At 47.7% G+C, this 16,851-nt stretch overlaps 1 protein-coding gene across 15 annotated transcripts in view; it reads right to left on the reverse strand.

Annotated features, from left to right (window-relative positions):
* Positions 1-16,851, reverse strand: part of mtss2b (MTSS I-BAR domain containing 2b) — a 313,125-nt gene that overhangs the window by 29,081 nt on the left and 267,193 nt on the right. For 3 of the 15 annotated variants that reach the window (XM_085991000.1, XM_085991010.1, XM_085990999.1), the window contains exons 9-11: positions 12,097-12,194; positions 8,827-9,037; positions 4,107-4,226 (exon numbers count right to left, since the gene is read on the reverse strand). In XM_085991000.1, the coding sequence (XP_085847126.1) occupies positions 4,107-4,226; positions 8,827-9,037; positions 12,097-12,194 (429 nt within the window). Of the gene's footprint in view, positions 1-1,416; positions 1,609-4,106; positions 4,227-8,826; positions 9,038-12,096; positions 12,195-16,851 lie in introns of all 15 variants that reach the window. The other 12 variants (XM_085990996.1, XM_085990994.1, XM_085991004.1 and 9 more) reach the window with 9 other exon arrangements.

Raw genomic sequence — 16,851 nt, forward strand, 5'->3', positions numbered from 1 at the left:
GGCGTACCGGCCGACATAACCTCCGACAGAGGCGCCCAGTTCACCTCCGAACTCTGGACGGCCACAGCACGCAACCTCGGGGTGACGCTCCACAGCGTACCACCCGCAGGCCAACGGACTTTGTGAACGCTTCCACAGGTCACTCAAGGCCTCACTCCGCGCCGGCCTGCAGGACAGTACCTGGACTGACCGCCTACCGTGGGTGCTACTCGGCCTACGCACCGCGGTCAAGGAAGACCTCCAGTCCTCGGCAGCGGAGTTAGTCTACGGACAACCGCTGCGCGTCCCAGGCGAATTCCTTCCGGAGCCTACCAAGCCTTGGTCGGCCGAACAGCAGCGGCTCGACTCTTTCTCTTCCGCTCAGCAGTTCGCCCCCCTTCCGGTCAACCGACACGACGAACTCGCACCTCATGTCCCGCCAAATTTACAGCAGGCGCGCTTCGTCTTCGTGCGACACGACGCGCACCGCGGGCCCCTGCGACCCCCGTACGACGGTCCGTACGAGGTACTACAAACCGGGGACAAGGTCTTCAAGCTGCGACTCGGCGACAGGGTCGAGACAGTCTCCATCGACCGGCTCAAACCAGCACACACAGAACCAGGGGAACAGGTCCCCGTGGCCCAGCCTCCAACTAGAGGCCGTCCCCCCGGCAAGCCAGCACAGCCGGCGGCGAACCGCCCGACCCAACCAACCAGACCGGCGACCACTCAGAGCCGCTGCGGCAGAACCATTAGACCACCGTCACGACTCGTCCACTCCTCCTAAGCGGATTCTGGGGGGAGCTCTGTGGCGACACGCCACCACTGGACATAATCCGCTCACGGCGGCACAGACAGTCTAAGCAGAAGCCCCCAGCCGGGGGCCCTTTCCTCCAGCAACTTGTTTCCCGCAGGGACAGGCTGCCGGGAGCACTTCCTGTCTGGGAAGTATTTAAGTGGATGCGCGGGCTTTTCTAGTTCCTGTTTGTCATGTGGTCGGAATAAAGCAGTTGTGTTTTCAATAGCTCTGGTCTCGACTCCCACGTTTGCCGCGGTATCTCAACACCACACCTTTTTTTTCCCTCTCTCTCGGTTTTTTCTCCCCTTGTTTGCTGTTTTTTTTTCTCTGCATCTTCCTTTGTCTGTCTCCTCCCCATCGCGCGCCGCCCCCCCCCAACCACGAACCACTGAAAATGGCCACGCCCCTCAGTTAATTCTGCCTTGTCCCAGCTTTCAGGTTTATGCAATCCCAAGTTGCCTTGCATTATGCGCACCGCGGTAAAACAAGCTGCCAAAAGAGGGGTGTTAACGTACAATCGATTGTGAGGTTATTCATGCAAATGATTCGGAAAGAACAGCAAATTAATGAAAAGGATGTGATGAGAGACAAGCCAAAATTAAACAAAATTTAACAAAAAAAATGGTGATAAAACAAACCTTCCAGCTAGGAATCGTTGATGAGAGGGCAGTGCCAGGTCCAGGGGAATGGTTAAAGGGAGGGATATCAGGGAAAACAGCAGGGTTAGGCCTAGTGCAGGCCCTTGTGTCAGGGATGATGGGAGCAGAGCCAGAGAACGCAGGTGAAGAGCACTCGCTAGGAATATGGCAATACACATACCCAGGCATGAACTGCAGATGGAAGAACACGAGATCAGCACAGGCAATAAGTGGACAACCTTTGGAGGGTTTCCAACGGAAATGCCAGCAAAACACAACTTAATGACATTATAAGCTATCGGACAGCCTACACAGGATGAGTGCCTAACAGTTCAAATTTGTACTGTACAATAGTTCAACCACAAAAATCCAAATATTGAATTTATGGTAGAAGAAGGTGCTTACCGGTAGTGCGACCCACTGAAATGCTAACCTTCTGCGTCACTGAATGATAGGTTTCTTCCAGCAAATTCCCACACACACGTTCCTGATCGAAACTGGGCTATCGGGGTAAGGGGTGAGCATCACTGCAGTGACCCACTTCCCCAGAGACTTAGTTAACCTGGGTCACTCCCACATCAGGCTTGGGTATAGACATCTGGACTGATATGTCCATCTACTAAGGGATGATTGGCCTGGTAACAAAGTGATGGGAGTGCTTCCAGCCAGATGGTTGCAATTGTATAGAAACGGTCGCCATTATAGAATCCATTGAAACAATCTGCAACACCAGCATTACACAAGGGTAGCAAGTTGAAAATCTACCCCCTGATCCTTGCTTCAATCACAACATCAGGTCTTCGGCATCTCAGTGAGGTCTTCCACACAGAGGGTGATTTTATGCCCAAACTAGGATGGGACTTCTCAGCACTAAAGGGCGAGAGGTCCTTGGCTTCGACCTACCAAAGTATTAAAATCTAAAGCAAATTGCAGCAAGGTGCCTTCAAAGCGGCTGTAATCTACAATCACAGCACTAACGACTAAAACCAACACAAGAGACGAACGTTCTGAGTCAGTTCGCAGCAACAGAATAAGAAAGCCGTCTTAATTTGCTTTGATGACAAGTTGTGTTTTTTGGAGCATTCCCTTGAAATGCAGGTACAAGCACTGGGCCTCCAAAACCAGAGAAACAACAAGCTCATCCATTCTCCCAACTCTATACAGCTCTGTAAGTATTTAGCCTTTTAGTCACATCCCCATGGAAATATTTAGGCAAAATATACGGATAAATACTGTAAGCTTTCAAAGTATTCACCAAGATCAAATCTTTGGACCCAACAGGCTCCCTCTGAATGTTTCTGTCATGTGTTGCTGTAGCTGTATTCCTCGCATCACTTTAACCTTGCAATGGGCATGTAAATAGTTGGAGTCAACGGCGTATATATTTGCATACCCAATCTAATAAGCCAATTGTCTGACTTGCTATTCCTATTAGGTTTCTCACTGAACGGTTAATCTCTTGCACTGTAAGGTATTTTCTTTTTTCTAAGCATACTCTAATTGTTTGGTTTCCTCCAAGCTGACTGAACTTGAGATTGTTTTGTGCATTTTGTGAGGGATGTCAGTTCTGGGGAATGGAACACTTCACATTTTAACCTTAGGAAGGATATCTTAACCTTGGTGGGGATAAAGCACAGAATCACCAGATTGATACAGTGGGTTAAATTATGAGAACACAGGTAGCATAAACTTGATTTATATTCCCTTGAGTTTAGACGTTTGGGAGGTGATTTAATTGAGGTGTTTTAAATGATAAAGCGATTTGATAGGGTAGACAGGGAGAAACTATTTCTTCTGGTGGAGGAGTCCAGAACAAGGGGCACAATCTTAAAATTAGAGCATGGACATTCAGGAGTGAAATCAGGAAGCACTTCTTCACACAAAGGGCAGTGGAAACCTGGACCTCGCTCCCCCAAAAGGCTGTGGATGCTGGGAGACAATTGGACCTTTCAAGACAGATCACTAGATTTTTGTTAGGTAAGGGTATCAAGGGATATGGAGAAAAGGCAGGTAAATGCAGTTGAGGTACAGATCAGCCATGATCTACATCAATGGCGGAACAGTCTTGAGGGGCTGAATGGCCTTCTCCTGTTCCTATATCCCCAGTGTCACTATCAAGTACTCCCAGGTTAGGCATGATACACTTAAAGGGTAAAGCTTGCTCTACTCTACCCCAACAATATGATTTAGTCCCAATCCCAAAAGAGCTGTTTTACTTTCCACATCAACTGACATGTAGTCTCCGAGTGAGACTGCCAATTGAATAACAATTGGTTTTTTTAAACTTATTTTTGTTCTAAACATAATACCGGCAAACCTCCCATATTATCAACCACGGTGAACCAGTGGATACACTAATGTGTGGTTTCTGAAGTGTGATGACTAAAGTGTGACAAGAAGTAAGTGTGATACTCACAGGAAATGAGCCCAATGTGGTTTAGCAACAACTGAACAAGGTGCTGGCAGAAGCATAATTCGCCTATGTACTGAATCACCTTCGTATCTAAAAAAGCAAAAACTTCAAGGCTTACAGTATCAAAAAGGGGAGTAGAAGTTCTCTCCAAACACACTGAAACAAATGATCATGGCATGTAGATTAACCCATTTATCCTGACTATGTTGTACGATTCTACTTGCTGGTTTTGCAGGCCCAGTTGGGAAAGAATTGGCGATGAGTATGGGTGATTCACCTTTTCGCCACCTGACCATGCTCCTGCTGTGGAGCTAGAACTAACCGAAGTGGGTGAGCTACACTCGCTAACCGACTGACACGTCTCCGATGCCTCAGAGGAAGCTGAGCTTGACGACTTCTGCCATGCATCCAGGGTCAAAGGGCACGATAAGGAGCAATAAAAGGGGAAGAGAGCAAATCTGGTTAGAATTTCAAGCATGCAGGGATGTCCTGCAAAGAACAGAGTCTGGACCAGCTGGTTTGTACAGTTCTAGTTCTGAAGGCTGTCAAGTTGAATGGGAGGGGACAACTTAGGCTATTGATAGCTTCCAAACCACATGGCCATGAGTTTACCTCAGAGCTGTTGAATCAGTTCAGCAACTTTGCCAGTTCTCAGGCAGCTGAGACGAGCAAACGAACGACTGCAACAATTTTAGCTCCAACTCAGCTCTTAATTATCCTAAAACTGTGCTGGAGTGGGCCCTAATGATCAGATATCTGAAGCCAAGGTAACTCTTCAGTTCCAAGTTGAATAGCCGAGTCAACGTGCTGATCTCCCAGATACCTCTTTATAAATCAAAAGAGCAGTGACAGTAATTGAGAGTATAAATGACCAATCACATGTAACATCAAAGCATTAATTGCGAGATCCAATCTGTACAGTGCAAAGGAGGGGCCAAAGGTAGGGAAGGGATTGGCTTTAAAGTGGTTTTGTGCTTAATTCTAAAGCTAATGTTGGCTCCTGCTATGCACCTCGCTGCCCTCCACAGAACCAAGCTGGAGTGTCACAGGTGGGAAGGAGACAGCAGAGAGGAAGATAGGGCACTGCCATTATCTAGGTTGGCCAATTTCAGTTATTCCCATCCCTGGTTGATCTTAGTATGCTACCATGGGGCCATTCCATGAAGTCCACAGCTAAAACAGTCTGGTTCAATGCCAACTGTATGTCAGTAGGATTGGGTCAAATGAGTTTGTGTACAATACTGTGTCAAGACTCTGTTTCACTAGGTATCGGTAAGAAGCAGCCTACTTTAATACAGGCTTATACAGTGCAATCAGCAACAGCATGTTATACACTTCAATCAACCTACATGTTGCCAGGGTTCCTAAAAGGTTGAGAACCTTTCTTAAGCCATAAACATTTCTTAATGTTCTGTAAGAAGCATTTGCTGTGTTTCAACACAAACTGTATTACAATATTTTAAAGTTTTAACAAACCAAAGCAAATGTCTGAGCAGAATGAATCCATAACCTATTGTGTTCTTTCGTGGGCCCCACATTATATTTTAATGGGAATTTAGAATGGTCTTGAGGAAGGCTTATTTTCAATAAGCGAAACACAATCCAAGCAACATACGCAATTAATGGTGCTTTTGCCACTGCTGGCCTGTATGAACCTTTCTTCTGGTAAATGCCTGGATAATTGCAGTAACTGTACTTGCATAAGTTTTGGCATTGTCATGAGTCCACTGTGCAGTGTAATAGGGGCACACCAGCAACAACAGAATTATGGAACATTTTATGGTGGAAGCCTATTGCAATGTGATCTGCTTTAGAATGTTTGTACTGTGAACATTCTCTGTCTATCGTGTGCTGTGGGTTTACAGTGTTTGTACTGTGAACATTCTCTGTCTATCGTGTGCTGTGGGTTTACAGTGTTTGCACTGTGAACATTCTCTGTCTATCGTGTGCTGTGGGTTTACAGTGTTTGCACTGTGAACATTCTCTGTCTATCGTGTGCTGTGGGTTTACAGTGTTTGCACTGTGAACATTCTCTGTCTATCGTGTGCTGTGGGTTTACAGTGTTTGCACTGTGAACATTCTCTGTCTATCGTGTGCTGTGGGTTTACAGTGTTTGCACATTGGATCCAAAATTGGCTTAGTGGCAGGAGGCAGAGGGTGATGGTCGAAGGTTGTTTTTGTGACTGGAAGCCTGTGTCCAGTGGTGTACCACAGGGATTGGTGCTGCGTCCCTTGCTGTTTGTAGTGTACATTAATGATTTAGATATGAATGTAGGAGGTATGATCAGTAAGTTCGCAGATGACACAAAAATTGGTGGAGTGGTAAATAGCGAGGAGGAAAGCCTCAGGCTACAGGACGATATAGATGGGTTGGTCAGATGGGCAGAACAGTGGCAAATGGAATTTAACCCTGAAAAGTGTGAGGTGATGCATTTTGGGAGGACTAACAAGGCAAGGGAATACACAATGAATGGTAGGAACCTAGGAAGGACAGAGGATCAGAGGGTCCTTGGTGTGCATGTACATAGATCCCTGAAGGCAGCAGGACAGGTAGATAAGGTGGTTAAAAAGGCATATGGGATACTTGCCTTCATTAGCCGAGGCACAGAATATAAGAGCAGGGAGGTTATAGTGGAGCTGTACAAAACGCTAGTTAGGCCACAGCTGGAATACTGTGTGCAGTTCTGGTCACCACACTATAGGAAGGATGTGATTGCATTGGAGAGGGTGCAGAGGAGATTCACCAGAATGTTACCTGGGCTGGAGCGCTTCAGCTATGAAGAGAGACTGAACAGGCTAGGGTTGTTTTCCTTAAGAGCAGAGAAGGCTGAGGGGGGACCTGATTGAGGTGTACAAAATTATGAGGGGCATAGATAGGGTAGATGGAAAGGAACTTTTCTCCTTAGTAGAGGGGTCAATAACCAGGGGGCATAGTTTCAAGGGAAGGGGCAGGAGGCTTAGAGGGGATTTGAGGAAAAGCTTTTTCACCCAGAGGGTGGTTGGAATCTGAAACTCTGCCTGAAAGGGTGGTAGAGGCAGGAACCCTCACAACATTCAAGAAGCATTTAGATGAGCACTTGAAACGCCATAGCGTACAAGGCTACGGATCAAGTGCTGGAAAATGGGATTAGAATAGACAAGGCTTGATGGCTGGCGCAGACACGATGGGTAGAAGGGCCTCTTTCTGTGCTGTATAACTCTATGACTCTAACATTCTCTCTGTCTATCGTGTGCTGTGGGTTTACAATGTTTGCACTGTGAACATTCTCAGTTTATCGTGTGCTGTGGGTTTACAGTGTTTGCACTGTGAACATTCTCTGTCTATCGTGTGCTGTGGGTTTACAGTGTTTGCACTGTGAACATTCTCAGTTTATCGTGTGCTGTGGGTTTACAGTGTTTGCACTGTGAACATTCTCAGTTTATCGTGTGCTGTGGGTTTACAGTGTTTGCACTGTGAACATTCTCTGTCTATCGTGTGCTGTGGGTTTACAGTGTTTGCACTGTGAACATTCTCTGTCTATCGTGTGCTGTGGGTTTACAGTGTTTGCACTGTGGACATTCTCTGTCTATCGTGTGCTGTGGGTTTACAATGTTTGCACTGTGAACATTCACTTCAAATCAATTTTTGATAAGTTCCAATAATGTGAATATATGATGTAATGTTACCTCCAAGAAATATGCAAGTATTTAACAAAATGGCCTTGCTGTATATGGTGCAAACTGTGTGTACGTGATGAAGCCCTGTTCTGATGAATCATCTCTATCTAAATGTTAACCTGTTTTCTCTTAGATGTACTGTGGGAGTGCTGCACTGTCGGAGGTGCCGTCTTTCAGATGAGACATTAAACCGAGGCACCCTATGCCCTCTCAGATGGATGTAAAAGATCCCATGGCACTATTCGGAGAAGAGCAGAGGAGTTCTCCCCAGTGTCCTGGGCAATATTTATCCCTCACCCAACATCAATAAAGCAGATTATCTAATCATTATCAGATGTGGGACCTTGCCGTGCGCAAATTGGTTGAAATGTTTCCTACATTACAACAGTAACTGCAGTAGTTAATTGGTTGTAAAGCACTTTGAGACGTCCTGATGTTGTGAAAGGCACTACGTAAATGCAAGTTCTTTCTTTCTTCTTTCAATACATGTCCCAATTTAACGAACACTGGAGAACACACTATCTGCCCCTAATGAAGGGCAGCTTAGACGCCAATTTTCTTTATCAGGCAACCACCTGATGAAGCAAAGCTGACCTGGTAAAATGGTTCTTTCTGACTCTGGTTGTAATTAAACTATTTGAAAAACTGTATCCCAAAGCTGTGGGTTTCTCTAATCAGCCTATTCGTATATTTATAGATCCTGCTCCTTTGGGGCCTATCAGAAACATTGCACAATTATTCCAGTGACCAATTATTTATTTGATAAAACCCTTATTGCTGTGGCTTCAGTTACAATTTTTTTCCCCACAAATTCCATTTATCAGCCATGGCTCAGTTGGTAGCACTCTCACCTCTGAGTCAGAAGATTGTGGGTTCAAGTCGAGACTTGAGCACAAAATCCAGGCTGACACGCCACTGCAGTACTGAGGGAGTGCTGCACTGTCTGAGGTTCCACCTATTGGATAAGACATTAAATCGAGTCTGCCCGGTGAGTTCTCATTAGTGTCCTGGCCAAAATTTATTCCTCAATCTACAGCACACAAAAAAAAACAGATTATCTAGTCATTATCTCATTGCTGTTTGTAGGATCTTGCTCTGGGCAATTGGTTCCGCATTCCCTAACAATACAACAGTGACTACACTTCAAAAGTACCTAATTGTCTGTAAAGCGTTTGGGCCATATTGAGACTGTGAAAGGCACTATATAAATGCAAGTCCTTTATTTCATCTACACACCCACATTTAACCATGTTTTTCACACAGCACGACAACATTGGCCTATGTTCGGTTGAACATTTCACCTGCATGAATGCATAGACAATAAGCTAAGGTGCACTTACCTGGCTGGTTATATCCGATGGCATAGGGGATGGTGGTTTGGAGTACATGGCGTCCTGGGATATGAAGCCGGAGTCGTGCGAGGAGACACTGGAGAGCCGGGTGCTGGCACTGGCAGGCTGGGCCAAGCTGCGGTAGCGATAGTTTGAACTTGGTGAGTGAGTTTGGGAACCGCTGGAGCGGGAAGTGCTACTGTTTGTACTGTTTACACTGCTGGGGGGGAGGGGTGTGGGGGGTGGGTAGAAGGGTGTGAGGGAGGGAAGGTGAGGGAGACAATTTAAGATAAGATCAGATTTACAAAAAAAAAACAGACAAAGCAGGAGGGCTACACAAGGGTGGGCAAGGGTGTTAGCATTGGTGCAATGCACACTGGTTCTCACTTGGTACTTTTTTGCTATCTTCTCCCCCTCCCTTAGCTCCCCACTTATGTCAAGAGCTAAATAACACTTCTTCCACAGGTTGGCGAGATATCTCAAATGAACGCTAATGCACAACGCAGTCCCATGGCCACCAATCGCCAAAGGTCATCTCTTCCAACCTGTCAGGCCGCTCCCTTGTAGGTAAGAAAAGAAAGGCAGAGCTAGCCCGGTCCAAAAGAACAATATTGGCCGAGGCCTGGGTACAGATAAGCTACCAACCCACTCTCCCAGGGATGGTGGGAAGATGTTCTAGAAACATAGGGGGAAAAATTGAGTCGCGCCCCCGTCGGGCGCTAACTTCGCCAGGGCGCTACTTTTAGCCTCCTTCTTGGGGCGCTGCGAGGGAATATCGCGGCGCTACGTGCCGCAGTACTGCAGGCCTTCCTCCCCTTCTTAAAGGGGAGGGGACTTGCGCAGCGCGACCCGGGGCCCAGCTGGGCCACCAGGGATCAGAGTGCCGGCAAAAGAGCCCAGCACTCAAGAGAAGTACCGGGCTCACGGAGCACAGCCGGCACTCCGTGGGGGTGCTGCTGAGGAGGCCGGGTCAGCAACGGGGGCAGGTGCTGGCAGGCGGCCAGCAACAAAAATGGCCGCCCCCCCGGCACCTCACCTTTAATTAGCGCTGCCCTGGCCGCAGGTAGCGTCCGGCGGTAATTCAGGGGGTGCTACCGAAGATCGCGGCCAGGGCGCTGCATACGGTGATGACGTCATCGCCGGCGGTGCAGCGCCACGGGGCGCTAATGGTTATCGCCGCCGCTAACCTCCCGCTGAATTTCACGGGAGGCGCTGGTGCCACGCCAGGGCGCTAGTTGCTTGGTGCTAACGGGAGGCGCAAAGCAACCAAATTTTTCCACCATAGAAAAATAGGAGCAGGAGTAGGCCATTCAGCCCTTCGAGCCTGCTCCACTATTCAGTATGATCATAGCTGATCCTCTATCTCAATACCATATTCCCGCTCTCTCCCCATACCTCGTTATGCCTTTTGTGTCTAGAAATCTATCTATCTCCTTCTTAAATATATTCTGGGGTTTATTAATAGAGGCATAGACTACAAAAACAAGGAAGTTACGCTAAACCTTTATTAAATCACTGGTTAGGCTTCAGTTGGAGTATTGTGCTCAATTCTGGGCACCACACTTTAGGAAGGATGTCAAGGCCTTGGAAAGGGTGCAGAGGAGATTCACCCTTCAGTTATGTGGAGAGACTGGGATTGTTCTCCTTAGAGCAGAGATGGTTAAGAGGAGATTTGATAAAGGTGTTTAAAATCATGAACAGTTTTGATGAGGAGAATAAGGAGAAACTGTTTCCAGTGGCAGGAGGGTTGGTAACCAGAGGACACAGGTTTAAGGTGACTGTCAAAAGAACCAGAGGTGACATGAGGAAACATTTTTTTTTTACACAGCGAGTTGTTGTGATCTAGAATGCACTGCCTGAAAGGGTGGTGGAATCAGATTCAATAGTAACATTCAAGAGAGAATTGGATAAATACTTGAAGGGAAAAAATTTACAGGGTTATGGGGAAAGAGCAGGGAACTGGGATTAATTGGCTAGCTCTACCAAAGAGCCGGCACAGGCACGATGAGCTGAATTACCTCCTTCTGTGCTGTATCATTCTATGATTCTATGTAACACTGAAGAACATGCTCTTTAAATGGTGATGGGCACATCGACGCCAGTAAAATACCTTCAGCCAACATGCAGTAACTAATGCAGCTTGCAGGAGGTGGAGCATGTGGCTAGTGACACAGCTTGGCATCAACGCATCAGCCTAACCTTTGGGCCTTGGTCGTGCAAGGGACTGTCCACTAATGGATCTCTGAATCCTTCAGGTAACGTTTAGTGTACTTCCACGACTCGCTCACGACTACAAGCCCCATTTGGCAGCACTCCCCTGTAGTTTCTGGTGTAAACCAGAAAGGCAATCAAACTGCCCTCTTACTGAATCAGTAACCTGTTCAAATGGAAGTGGTTCAGTAAAATGATTGACTGGTTATCACTCACTTGCCAAATAAATTAGCTTAAAAAATCCACGGGTTGAATACATTTTCTAATTGGTTAGATTGGTGGTTGTTGTATACCAATTAAAATCAAACTAACAGTGGATCAGTCTGTTGCAGGAAACTGTAGGGTCCATGGACCAGAGTTAGCTGATGTTGGCATGCAGGAAAAGCTTCAAAATATTCAGTCACTTCACAATAGTTTATAGATTATATTAGAAGTTTATCACTCCCTTTCCCCCAGTAAGAATTCAGTTCTATTTTTGGAAAATTAGCCAACTTTTCTGTAAGAAGTTCCACTGAAACCACAGCAGCTTTGCAGCAGAAAAGATGCTGATCTTTTCTGAAGGCCCGCAGTGATGCTGCAACTTGCGCGGGACTCGTGGACACAAGCTGTCTGATCGTGAAGAGCTCCCGAGGCTGCTGGTTGAGAAATGATTCCCCACCATTCCATCGCATGCCGGCACTCGCTGCTCGGACTTCAGACTATGGGGGTGAATTTCCCCGGGCTTTTCCTGCAATCCTGCGGGATCGTACACGAGCAAACTCCCCATTTACGCGTGTACGATATTTAAATGGACCCAACCAACAGAAATCAGAAATGTTTGGACGGATCCCCACATGTGAATTAATTGCAATACTGTAGCCACCACTTTCTCACCCATTTTTCCAATCACAGGGAGCCATCTTTCTAAAGCATAAGAGCTGTGATTTCCTCCCCTTCCACACTTGGTGCTCCGAGCAGCCATGAAGCTTACCACAAAGCCCTTGCGATGTGAAATGCCCGAAGGAGAGAGGGTGGAATGGAAATATTACCTAACCAGGTGTGCTCTGCTGACCTGTCAATCATACATACCTGCACATGCTGGATTTTCGAGAGCTAGAGCTGCTGGGGGAAGATGGCGGGGTCTGATAGGACCAGCTATAGTCAGACCCCTTCAGGTCTTTAATCACCTGCATGAGAAACAAAGGGTGGAGTTACATCCGAGAATACAGGACAAATAAGGCCCTAAAAGGGAAGGAGAGTCCAGGGAATGTACCTTTTATTTGAGTATTTGAAAACATTTTTTTTAAATAACAAAATTCTCTTTTAAGGCTTTTTATTGAAAAACATCAGTTTTCTGACCACCTGTTCTGCAAAAAAAAACACACCACAGAAGAGGTCTGTAAATGCCAACTACTGTCTATAAACTAGAGGAGAACGTTAAACAAAGGGTGCTCCCCCTACACTATCCTTTCTCCCAAGGGTGCTCCCTCAGACTATCCTTTCTCCCAAGGGTGCTCCCTCAGACTATCCTTTCTCCCAAGGGTGCTCCCTCAGACTATCCTTTCTCCCAAGGGTGCACCCTCAGACTATCCCTTCTCCCAAGGGTGCTCCCTCAGACTATCCTTTCTCCCAAGGGTGCTCCCTCAGACTATCCTTTCTCCCAAGGGTGCTCCCCCTACACTATCCTTTCTCCCAAGGGTGCACCCTCAGACTATCCCTTCTCCCAAGGGTGCTCCCTCAGACTATCCTTTCTCCCAAGGGTGCACCCTCAGACTATCCCTTCTCCCAAGGGTGCTCCCTCAGACTATCCTTCCTCCCAAGGGTGCTCCCTCAGACTATCCTTTCTCCCAAGGGTGCACCCTCAGACTATCCTTTCTCCCAAGGGTGCTCCCTCAGACTATCCTTTCTCCCAAGGGTGCTCCCTCAGACTATCCCTTCTCCCAAGGGTGCACCCTCAGACTATCCCTTCTCCCAAGGGTGCACCCTCAGACTATCCTTTCTCCCCAAGGGTGCACCCTCAGACTATCCTTTCTCCCAAGGGTGCTCCCTCAGACTATCCCTTCTCCCAAGGGTGCTCCCTCAGACTATCCTTTTCTCCTAAGGGTGCTCCCTCAGACTATCCATCCCCACAAGGGTGCACCCTCAGACTATCCCTTCTCCCAAGGGTGCTCCCTCAGACTATCCCTTCTCCCAAGGGTGCTCCCTCAGACTATCCTTTTCTCCTAAGGGTGCTCCCTCAGACTATCCATCCCCACAAGGGTGCACCCGCAGACTATCCTTTCTCCCAAGAGAACTGGTTGGCGGACAGAAAGCAAAGAGTTGGAATAAATGGGTCGTTTTCCGAGTGGCAGGCAGTGACTAGTGGAGTACCGCAAGGATCGGTCCTAGGACCCCAGCTGTTCACAATATATATTAATGATCTGGACGAGGGAATTGGATGCAATATCTCCAAATTTGCAGACGACACAAAGCTGGGCGGGAGGGTAAGCTGTGAGGAGGATGTCGGGAAACTCCAGTACGATTTGGACAGGTTGGGTGATTGGGCAGAAACATGGCAAATGCACTATAATGTGGATAAATGTGAGGTTATCCACTTTGGTGGCAAAAACAGGAAGGCACATTATTATTTGAATGGCAATAGATTGGGAGAAGGGGAAGTGCAAAGAGACCTGGGTGTCCTTGTGTACCAGTCGCTGAAGGTAAGCATGCAGGTGCAGCAGGCGGTTAAGAAGGCAAATGGTATGTTGGCCTTTGTAGCGAGAGGGTTCGAGTACAGGAACAAGGATGTCTTGCTACAGTTGTACAGGGCCTTGGTGAGACCGCACCTTGAGTATTGTGTGCAGTTTTGGTCACCTTACCTGAGGAAGGACGTTCTTGCCATGGAAGGGGTGCAGCGAAGATTCACCAAGCTGATACCTGGGATGGCAGGAATGACGTACGAGGAGAGATTGTGTCGATTGGGCTTATACTCACTGGAGTTTAGAAGATTGAGAGGGGATCTCATCGAAACCTATAAAATTCTGTCAGGTCTGGACAGACTAGATGCAGGAAGGATGTTTCTGATGGCCGGGGAGTCCAGAACCAGGGGTCATAGTCTAAGGATAAGGGGTAAGCCATTTAGGACTGAAATGAGGAGGAATTTCTTCACCCAGAGAGTGGTGAACCTGTGGAATTCTCTGCCACAGAGGGCGGTGGAGGCCAGTTCATTAAATATATTCAAGAAAGAGTTGGATATATTTCTTGAGGCTAAAGGGATCAAGGGATATGGGGAAAAGGCAGGGACAGGGTACTGAATTTGGATGATCAGCCATGATCACATTGAATGGCGGAGCAGGCTCGAAGGGCCGAATGGCCTACTCCTGCTCCTATCTTCTATGTTTCTATGCTCCCTCAGACTATCCTTCCCCACAAGGGTGCTCCCTCAGATTATCCTTTCTCCCAAGGGTGCTCCCCCTACACTATCCTTCCTCCCAAGGGTGCTCCCTCAGACTATCCTTTCTCCCAAGGGTGCTCCCCCTACACTATCCTTCCTCCCAAGGGTGCTCCCTCAGACTATCCTTTCTCCCAAGGGTGCTCCCCCTACACTATCCTTCCTCCCAAGGGTGCTCCCTCAGACTATCCTTTCTCCCAAGGGTGCTCCCTCAGACTATATTTCCCCCCAGGGTGCTTCCTCAGACTATCCTTTCCCCCCAGGGTGCTCCCTCAGACTATATTTCCCCCCAGGGTGCTCCCTCAGACTATATTTCCCCCCAGGGTACTCCCTCAGACTATCCTTTCCCCCAAGGGTGCTCCCTCAGACTATATTTTCCCCAAGGGTGCTTCCTCAGACTATCCTTTCCCATAAGGGTGCTCCCTCAGACTATCCTTTTCTCCCAGGGTGCTCCCTCAGACTATCCTTTCCCCAAATGGTGCTCCCTCAGACTATCCTTTCCCCAAATGGTGCTCCCTCAGACTATCCTTTCCCCAAATGGTGCTCCCTCAGACTATCCTTTCCCCAAATGGTGCTCCCTCAGACTATCCTTTCCCCAAATGGTGCTCCCTCAGACTATCCTTTTCTCCCAGGGTGCTCCCTCAGACTATCCTTTCCCCAAATGGTGCTCCCTCAGACTATCCTTTTCTCCCAGGGTGCTCCCTCAGACTATCCTTTCCCCAAATGGTGCTCCCTCAGACTATCCTTTCCCCAAATGGTGCTCCCTCAGACTATCCTTTCCCCAAATGGTGCTCCCTCAGACTATCCTTTCCCCAAATGGTGCTCCCTCAGACTATCCTTTCCCCAAATGGTGCTCCCTCAGACTATCCTTTCCCCAAATGGTGCTCCCTCAGACTATCCTTTCCCCAAATGGTGCTCCCTCAGACTATCCTTTCCCCAAATGGTGCTCCCTCAGACTATCCTTTTCTCCCAAGGGTGCTCCCTCAGACTATCCTTTCCCCAAATGGTGCTCCCTCAGACTATCCTTTCCCCAAATGGTGCTCCCTCAGACTATCCTTTCCCCAAATGGTGCTCCCTCAGACTATCCTTTCCCCAAATGGTGCTCCCTCAGACTATCCTTTCCCCAAATGGTGCTCCCTCAGACTATCCTTTTCTCCCAAGGGTGCTCCCTCAGACTATCCTTTCCCCAAATGGTGCTCCCTCAGACTATCCTTTCCCCAAATGGTGCTCCCTCAGACTATCCTTTTCTCCCAGGGTGCTCCCTCAGACTATCCTTTCCCCAAATGGTGCTCCTGGCCTATATTTATCCCTCAACCAACATAACAAAAACAGATTATCTGGTCATTATCACATTGCTCTTTGTGGGAGCTTGCTGTGCGCAATTTGGCTGCCGCGTTTCCCACATTACAACAGTGACTTCAAAAGTACTTCATTGGCTGCAAAGAGCTTTGAGACGTCCGGTGGTAGTGAAAGGCGCTATAGAAATGCAAGTCTTTCTTTCTTTCCTCCAGTCTATCCTTTCCTCCTTTAAATATAAGCTTGCCATCACAAGACAGATACAGCTGAAGAAGGCCATTTGACCAATCTTAGCTCATACATTCAGATACAGACACCTCATCACAGCATTCAACTGTTTCTTAAATGATTCGAGGGTTTTTGCCTCCACTGCTCCATCCTGAAGCCCATTCCACATGTTCACCACTCTCTGTGAGAAGAGTTTCCTGATATCAGCGCTAACTTTGCCTGTTATTATTTTGAAGCTTGGCCTACTCTCAGGGTTTATTTTGAAGTAGCGTTCCTGATCTACCTTTCCATACCATTTACTATCTTATAAACCTCTATACAGTCACCCGTCAGACCTCCTTTCAAGGCTGAAAGGCCCAAGTTTCTTCAGTCCTTCCTCACACCCCAGACCTCTCATGCGAGGGATCAATCTTGTGGCTTTTTCCAAACCACCTCCCAGCGCTTGAATGTCTCCCTTGTGACTCAGCAAGCAGAACAGGACACAGTACTGAAGGTGTATCCTGATCAGATCACCATTCAGTTTGAACGTGACCTGCTTTGACTTGTATTGTTCTCGCTTCTCTGCCTCCCTTGTCCTTTCTGGGCCATGGTCTTCCACACCCCCAGACTGTTACAAGCTCCCAGGCCTTCAGCAAAGCAGCCTCTTCACCTCTCGTGCCCCTTGGGCTCTGCTGGTTGTGCACAGTGCTGTGTGTGAAATCAGGGGCTCGGCAGAATGCAGATGGGCAGCGAGGGGGTGTGAGGGCAATAAGCAAACCTGTGTCCAATGTGCTGGGGCACATGGTGGCGCTCCAGTACATCCGTTATCTCTAGTCTCGACTATTCCAACGCTCTCCTGGCTGGCTATTCTCTTTGCACCCTGCATAAATTGAGCTCTGCTGCCCGTATCC

This window comes from Somniosus microcephalus, chromosome 6 (assembly GCF_052327205.1).
Source record: "Somniosus microcephalus isolate GS21.2 chromosome 6, FLI_Smic_1.0, whole genome shotgun sequence".
Taxonomy (NCBI): Eukaryota; Metazoa; Chordata; class Chondrichthyes; order Squaliformes; family Somniosidae; genus Somniosus; species Somniosus microcephalus.